This window comes from Netta rufina (genome assembly GCF_964035555.1).
Source record: "Netta rufina genome assembly, chromosome: 2".
Taxonomy (NCBI): Eukaryota; Metazoa; Chordata; class Aves; order Anseriformes; family Anatidae; genus Netta; species Netta rufina.
Window position 1 is genome coordinate 158,569,704 of NC_140124.1, and position 7,951 is coordinate 158,577,654.

Below are 7,951 nucleotides of genomic sequence, written 5' to 3' on the forward strand. Positions count from 1 at the left end.
AGGGAGGAGAGAGGGCTGCTGGGAGATGTAGTTCGGGGCGCTGTGAGGGGACCGGGGGGGTGCAGGGGATCGGGTCCCGGTGTGTCGGGATCCCGGCGCCCCCCTGCCGCGATCGTGGCCCCCGCGGGCCGGGAGACCCCACGGGGCCCGTCCCTGGCTGCTCCTGCGGGCACAAGGCCACAGCAGCTCCCCCGGCCGGCAGCACCTCAGGGTGCCCCAGCTGCCCCTGGCACCCCCCTGCCCACACCGTGCCCCGGGGGCTGCTCCCACCGCCCCCCAAATTCCTTCTGGTCCCAGTTCTCCCAGTGCCACTTTACTGGGAGGGGGGCTGCCCGCTGGGCACAGCTGGGGGCCGTGTAAGTGACCAGAAGGAAACCTCACTTGGAGCTGCTGGTCCCCCCCCGGTCACATTTTTGCTCTCCAGCTTCCAATTTCCCAAAAAAAAAAAAAAAAAAAAAACACAAAAGAGAGGAGACAAAAACCCTGGGCTGCCAGCCTGCTCCCCTCCTGCTCTGTCTCTGTCCCAATTCCCCAATTTTTTTCCCCACTATTACCCACCCGATTCGCTCCCCATCCCACGGAGGGGCAGAGCACGCAGCTACACGCACTGGGCACCACAAGAGCTGATTCTCAACAACCCCGGGACTGTTCGGCCCTGTTCAGGCACTGCGGGAGATAAGAACTGTGATAAGGTTACAGGAGGGCAGGGAGGGCAACGTGGGAAACTCAGCACAGCCCAACAGAGCACGGCCATGGGAAAGCAAAGGGGTGCTCAGAGGGGGTGGCACAGCAGGGACCCACCGGGGCCATATGGGGACGTGTGGCACTCTGGGGACAGCCACCAGCAGGGACCGCAGCGCCAGGCAGCTCACGGGGCTCGTCCCAGGGTCCCTGCAGGGCAAAGAGGCACCGGTGGCCCCAGGGAGCAGCAGCAGGGACGTGGGGAGAACCCAGAGCCCCAGCAGCCCCCCATGGGACCGCAGCCCCCCACGTCCCCATCCCCTGTGAGGCCACCCCCACAGCAGGACACCCCCCTCCCAGCGTGGAGACCCTGAAGAAAAGCTGGTGAAACACAGAAAACCTTTATTGGTGTGGTGATACAATGCTATGCTGTAAGGTCAGATCTCCCTGATGGGGCGAGGCTGGGAAGGCAGCGGCAGCAGCGGGCGCAGAGGGGCCAACGATGGAAGGGGGGGGGGGGACGGGGGCCAAGTCCTGCGCCCCCGCGGCAGGGGCCGTGCTGGGAGTCCGTGGGCGTGCAGGGAGAGGGTCCTGAGGCCGCCCCACAGGCAGCTCCCCCTCCTCTCCTCCTGCCCGTTTTCCATCCTGAGCTGCGGTGGGAAGGGCGGGCGGCGTGCCCGGCCGCGGATGAAGGCAAACCCACCCCGGGGCTGAGTGCTGGAGGAAGGACTGGGCTCTGGCTCAAAAACCAGCACCCAAAATCCCAGCGAGGCCCCGCTCAGCACCAGGACGGTGGGACCGTGCTGCCTCCCCGCTCCCAGCCAGCCCCTTGTTGTGCTCAGCCCCTGGGGCAGGGCGAGGCGGCTTCCCCCTGCCAGACACCACCGGGGGTGGGCTGCGAGGCCCCCAAAACGCTGGGAGCCCCCGCAGGGCCGAGGGGCTGGGAGAAAAGGGGGCTGAAGAAGTGTGAGCAGGAGGCGGCGGCGTGCCGCTCCCACCGCGCGCCCCACGTACAAAAATAAACTCTGGCAGCACGGGGCTCTGGCCCTGCTCCAGCTCCGCCGCCACTAAAAGCCATCTGTGGTGCCAAACACAGAGAGCCAAAGCCACCAGAGGTGTGGGGTGAGGTGGCCCAGTCCAGCTTTCGCTCGTGGGAGCCGGCTGCAGGCCGCAGTCGCTCAGGACCGGGGTGCAGGAAGCTGGAACCTCCCAGCAAGGATTAAAAAAACAAAAAACAAAAAACAAAAAAAAAAAAAAAAAAAAAAAACAAAAAAAAAAAACAGAAAAACACTACGTGAGGGCAAGAGCAAAGCAAACCTCTTTGAAACAAACGGACGCTTCCTTGGGGAGGGAGCTGAGGACAGTTCACCGAGCTCTGCGGGAGGAGGCTCTGCCCGCTCTGCTGGTGCTGGGGACGGACGGCGCTCGCTGCAGCACAAACCAGTGAAGAAAAAGTGCTCGAGGAAAAGTCCAGCCCGGCTTCAGAGCCACGAGGAGTTTGCAGGTCAGTGCAGCCAATGAGATCAGCGATAAAGTGCAGCAAAGCTTCTCGGAGCCCCCTCCACGGCTGTCCAGAGGCCCCGAGGGGACGTGGGCCGGCGGCACCCGGAGCCAGGAGGCGCCTTGGGCTCAGTTCCTCGTGCTCCGAGGGCACTCCAGTGTACGGCGGGCAGGGCAAGGCGGGGAGCTGGGCGCGGGTGGGATGAGGCAGGGCCAGAGGCACCTGGGAGCAGCTCCGGGCTCTCACATGCAGATCACTTGCAACCTGTGGGCGAGCACACGGCTGTCACCGGCCCGCGGGCCAGCAGGGCGCAGGGCAGGGTGCCGGGAGCAGCGCACGCACCTGTCCTCCTCGATGCTGCCGCTCTCGGCGTCGTGGCCGTCCCTGCTCCCCTCCGTGTCCTCCTCCTCCTCCTCCTCCTCCTCCCCGAGGTCCATATCCAGCTCGTTTCCAGCCTCCGGGCGTGTGTACGCGTACCCGCTGGAGAGAGAAGGGCGGCGTGGTGTGAGCGCCCAGCCGGGGTGTCCGCGGGAGGGGTCCCTGCTCCAGTCTGCAGCGGGCTCAGGGCCCTGCATCCAGCCCCGGCCCCCAGAGGGCACAGGGGGGCTGCCCCCGGGGTGTTGCTGCCCCTGAGCTCGCCCCTCCACAAGCAGCAGCCTGCCGGCAGCTGAGGGGCTGCCCCTTCCCGGGGACCACGGCTCCTGGTCGGTGTCTCCAGCGGGTTTAAGTGGTGGCACGGCTCTCGGGAGGCCAAGGAGGGGGCTGTGCTCGGCTGCACCACCCGCTCGGTGTGCCAGGGCGGGCAGGGGGCAGCTCCCGAGCATTTATCTGCTGCGTTGGGCTCGGGGGCCAGCGGGGGCCAAAGTTTCCTCCCCAGCAGGGACGCGGCGTGCAAACGGGCAAAGCGACTCGGTTAGGGTGACTTGGCGGATGTCAGGGGGCCTGACCTGATGGAACGACAGGTAAAAAAGACAATCCTCTTCAGCCTCTTGTTGTAAAAGAAGTAGTTGAAGGACCAGAGGCTCCCGTCTTCTCCAAAGGGGTCTGAATCCAGGTCGGGGTTGTAGCTGCAACGACAAGCAGAGGGTGTGAGAAACGCTGCGCCGGACCCTGCCCCCAGAGCCAACCCCGTCCCAGCCCCTGGTGAGCGTCTGGGGGGTGGAAACTGGGAAGGGGCAAGCCCAGAGCAGCCCCCAGGAGGGGCAGTGGGCAGGGAGTGGGGTGAGTTGGTGTCAGGAGGTCCAGGCTGCACACACAGAACAGGGGCTGCCTCTGGGCAGTTTTTGAAAGGAGGCTGGGGGGAGGCTGGGGGGCAGCTGAGCCCATTCCCAGGGCGCAGGACGGGGACGGCAGCAGCAGCTCCCACAGAGCAGGGAGCCAGAGAACAATGGTGGGCCCCGCTCTGGTCCTCACCCACGGGTGGGCACACCCAAACGTCACCTTTTATTGAGAAAAAACCACTTCTCTACGGGCCACAGCGAGCAGGGAGGGGCCAGGAGCCGCGCCGCAGGGTGAGGGCCCGTCCCGTTACCTGTAGATGTCACACTCGGCAAGGCAAATCTCCTCATCCACAGCATCCCACAGGTGCGGCTTCAGCGTGTTGAAATCCTCACGGACTGCAGAGAAGAGGCTGCAGTTGACAGCGTTCACCACCTGGCACAGAGCGGGGCCGTCAGAGCAGCAGCAGGGAGCCGCAGCCCCCCCTCCCCACGCCCCCGCCGCAGCCCCCCACGCACCCAGTTGAGGCTGGGCTCCCGGCTGAACTCGTGGCTCTTGGCAGCGCTGAAGTCGTAGTCGGGGCGGAAGGACTCGTTGAGCGTGGCGATCAGGTAGAAGAGGGTCTTGCGGCTGCACTTGTCGCTCAGGGGCCCCTCCTCGTCCCCGCTCTGACTTTTGCTGAGCCTGAGGGATGCAGCAGCGGGGGCAGGAGAGTCAGAAGCCCGAGCCCTGCCCGCAGGCAGAGCCCCCCCCCCCCCCCACTCCCCACGGTCCCCCCGTACCTGCTGGGGCTGATCCCCGTGGTCTGCGGGGGCGACAGCGCCTCCAGCACGTGGGGCTGCCCCTCCTGGCAGAACTGCTTGAACATGTGCTTGTCGTCCCCGGCCATCTTGCAGGAGTAGCTCTCGATCCTGTGGGGACACCACGCCAGGCGTGAGGGGAACCCCACCAGGCGCCCCCCCGGCACCGGGACCGGTGGCAGCAGCAGCTACGGCCCCACAGAGGGCCCAAGGTGAGCGTGCCCGTCCCTGAGGTGCCTGCCCAAAGCACGGCACCACGAAAAGGGGAGCTGGGGGCAGCCTGAGGAGGGGCCCCGCAGCCAGGACCCCGCAGCCAGGACCAGAAATGCCCCCGGCTGGCTGAGATCTGGCTCTGTGGCAGCCTGCCCCGCAGAAGGAGCTCTCGGTGCCCCCAGCCCTGATGCTACCGAGTGGCTGGGGAGCAGAGAAGCCCCAAGGAGCCCTCGAGTGAGGTCAAAAAGTGCTGGTGGGTCCCAGAGCCCAGCTTCAGCCTGAGGACTGAAAAGCTCAGGGTCCCCGGCACCCAGCCCACGGCGCCCCAGCGAGGCTGGGGGATGGCCAGATGTCATCATCAGCGTGAAATGAGAGCTTCAAATGAACTTCTTTCAGATTTTCAAGCCCCTCAGGCTGCCGGGTGACCCCTCCAGAAGCTCCCCACAGCCCTGCACCAGGGGCTGAGCGGAGCCGTGCGGGGTCCCCTCGGGGAAAGGGGCAGAAACCTCGGTGTGCGGGCACGATCCGAGGGCCCTGCTGCTGCTGGGGAGCTCTTCTCTACAAAAACACCCAACTGCTCCTCATTCTGTACTAACTGGCCTCACGACGACTGCTGGAGAGCCAGACTTTGAGCTCCAGCACCCAGCCCTCGCCCCGCCGCACCCAGGCCTGGCGGGGCGCACGCAGCCGGTGTCCCCGGTGTCCCCAAGGGCTGCAGGGCGCCGGGGCGAGGAGCACGGGGCCCTCAGGGCTCCAGGAGGGCACCCACCTGCCGATGATGTGGGCGTCTCCGGTCTCCACCGTCAGCTGGGAGTTTATTGCTTCAAAACTTGAGTTCTCCAGCAGCTTCATTGTCCCCGCGTCCGGCTCGGCAGCGATTCCCTGTGCAGCAGCGGCGGCGACGTGTGCGTATCCTGCGGGGGACAGGGACGGCCTCACGTCCTGCTCAAGCCCAGGGCACGCAGTGTGGCCGTGCTGCGGCTGCTCGGTGCACACCAGCAGCAGGCAGGGCACAGTCTGGAAGCCAAACAGCTTTTGGGAGCAGGAGGAGCGGGCCGTGGCAGCCCTGACAGGCCCTGCTCTGCCCCTGAGTGCTGCTATCGCCGCCCTGCGCCCCGTGTGAGCAGAATTTGTGAGATTTCCCCCCGCTTCCCCTTCAGCTGAGTGCCCACAGCGGTGGCTTTGCGAGCTGCCAGGCTCCCCTCGCTCCCCTTGTCCCACGTGAAGGTCACCAGCCCGTTCTGGCCGGCCTGCTTCGCCCTCAAAGCAGTGCAGGGACGCGGCAGACGGGCACGGTGCTGGCGGTGGCGCTGAGCAGGAGAGGCTCCTGGTGCTGCGGGTGCCAGCACCCCGTGGGGACGGCGCAGCCCGGCTCCCCCAGCACGGGCCCCTCGCGGCGCCGGGCTGTAAGAGGAGAACTCGTAAACAGCCCGGGGGGGGCGGCCGCCAGCCTCAGGGACCTCCCCCAACCCGTGCCCCCCGCTGCCCACGGGGCGACCCCACCTGAGGCCACAAGCTCATGGCACAGTGGCACTGAGAGGTGCTGGCAGAGCTCCCCCAGTGCTGGCAAACCAGCACAGGGCCCCCCCAGGGCAGGGCGGGCAGCAGAGAGCCCCAGAGACCCCCCAGCACTGAGCACTGGCTGCTGTAGAGCTCCACGGGATGTGCACAGGGCCAGGCGTGAGGCAGGCAGCAGCTGGGGTTCTGCGGGATGGGATCTGGAGGGGACCCACGCCGAGCTCCTGCTGGCCTTTTTGGAGGAGTTTTTGGGCACGGAGCTCGGCAGCGGGGAATCTTAGAGGCAGCACCACGGGAGGGGCTCTCAAGAGCTCGGCTCAAAGGTTTCGGTTTCGTTCATCTGGGAAGGAAGCCGAGCGGTTTGCATGGGGGGCTGTGCCCCAGCCCTGAGGAACTGAGCAAAACCTCCCCAAAACCGGCGGTGAGGAGCACAGACAGCAGCAGCTCCTGCTGGGGGGGAAGCCGAGCTCTGAGCCTGGAGCTGCCGGTGCCGAATGAACAGGGCAGAAATAAGCCCCTGTCCCGGGGGCCCCAACACCACCGGCACCCTACAGCACCGGCTGCTGCAAAGAGCCCGTTCTTTTGAGGCAAAGCCTGGTAAATCTGCCTGCGTGGGCAGGTAGGAACCGGAGAGAAGGGTCAGACCCAGAGCTTTGTGCGTGCCTCACGCCCTCCGAGCACAGAGAGCGCTGCGAGGAGCGGGCACTGCGTGGGGACGGGGCCTTGGCACCCCACAGCAACTGCCCCGAACCCGAAAAGCACCAGGACGGGACCGACACCAAAGCCCTGGCACAGCGGCAGTGCTGCCCAGGGGGTGGCCAGCAGCAGGAGGGGTCGGTGCGGAGCTCGGCCACGGCTCGAGGGGAGCAGGAGCTGAGGGCAGGGGGGTGCCAGGGGCCGGTCCCAGCCCCATAGGGGGGGAGGAGGTGAGGGGACGGCCCCCCCAGCAGCTGAGCAGAGGTAATTTTAAACGGGACCGTGATGGAAAGCAGAGCCGCGGCTACAGGGGTCATGGGGCTTGCGGTGCGTCCCGAGACGTGCCCCAAAATAGGGCTCCAAAAACCAGTATCCCCCAAAACCAGTGCCCCAAAAACCAGTGCTGGGGAGCGGGACCCGATGGGGGGGGGGCACCCCAAGCACCGTGCCTGGGAATAACGGAACCACCGGGGCTAGGAGGCCCCCAACAGCCCACCCACATCCCCCCCACACCCCCCAGTTCCCCCCCACAGCCCCCAGTTCCCCCCAGTGCCCCCCCGCCCCCCCCCCAGTGGCCGCCCCGCGCCCCCCCGCCCCGGGGCCTGCCCGCAGCCGCCCCGGCCTGCCCCGCGCGGACTACAACTCCCATGATGCCCCGCGCCCCCCGCGTCGCGTCCGGCCGCTGCACGGCGCCGCAAGGCGCGCCGGGAGATGTAGTCCCGGGGGGGGGCCGCTGGGAGCGGACTTACCGGCGCCTCCCGGTCTCGGCGGCGGCGGGGCCTTCTCCGGGCGGCGGCTCCTTCAGGCTCGGGGTGCCCGTAAGGGGAGGCGTCTCCGGGGAAAGCTCGAGGAGGGCCCGCGGGCCTCGGCCGCCGTCCGCCGTCTCGCGCCGGCCCGCCGGGCCCCCGCCCACCTCGACATGTCCCCGAGCGACTCGGGACGCAGCGAGCGGCTGAGCGACACCTCCCGCGACCCCCGGGCGGCCCAAACGAGCGAGCGAGCGCGCAGCGACCGGCCGACCGCCCGCCTCCCCCGGCACCGGACGACAACAAGCGGCCGGGCCCCGCCCGCCGCCGCCCGCCCCGAGCGCCCCTCCGCTCCCCATTGGACGACGGCCCTGCCCGTCGCCGCGCGGCGCCCCTTCCATTGGCCGAAACCGACGTCACTCAGCGCCCCGCTCCCGCCCTCCGAGCGGACAGCGCCGGGCCCCTCCCGCAGCGGGGCGCTCCGAGCCCTGATTGGCTGATGGGGACAAAGACGGGGGGAGCAGCCAATCAGCGGCGGGGCGGGGCGGGGCGCGCGGCACCGCCCGGGAGGGGAGTGG

At 67.7% G+C, this 7,951-nt stretch overlaps 1 protein-coding gene across 1 annotated transcript; it reads right to left on the bottom strand.

Moving 5' to 3' along the window:
• Positions 1-1,066: 1,066 nt before the first annotated feature.
• Positions 1,067-7,684, bottom strand: MAF1 (MAF1 homolog, negative regulator of RNA polymerase III). Its single transcript, XM_084281880.1, has 8 exons — positions 7,377-7,684; positions 5,183-5,327; positions 4,183-4,311; positions 3,919-4,084; positions 3,714-3,835; positions 3,130-3,249; positions 2,525-2,662; positions 1,067-2,446 (listed from the first exon to the last, which is right to left on the bottom strand). The coding sequence occupies exons 2-8, from the start codon at positions 5,263-5,265 to the stop codon at positions 2,425-2,427; spliced, it is 780 nt and encodes a 259-aa protein (XP_084138006.1). The 5' UTR covers positions 5,266-5,327; positions 7,377-7,684; the 3' UTR covers positions 1,067-2,424.
• Between the last annotated feature and the right edge of the window lie 267 nt (positions 7,685-7,951).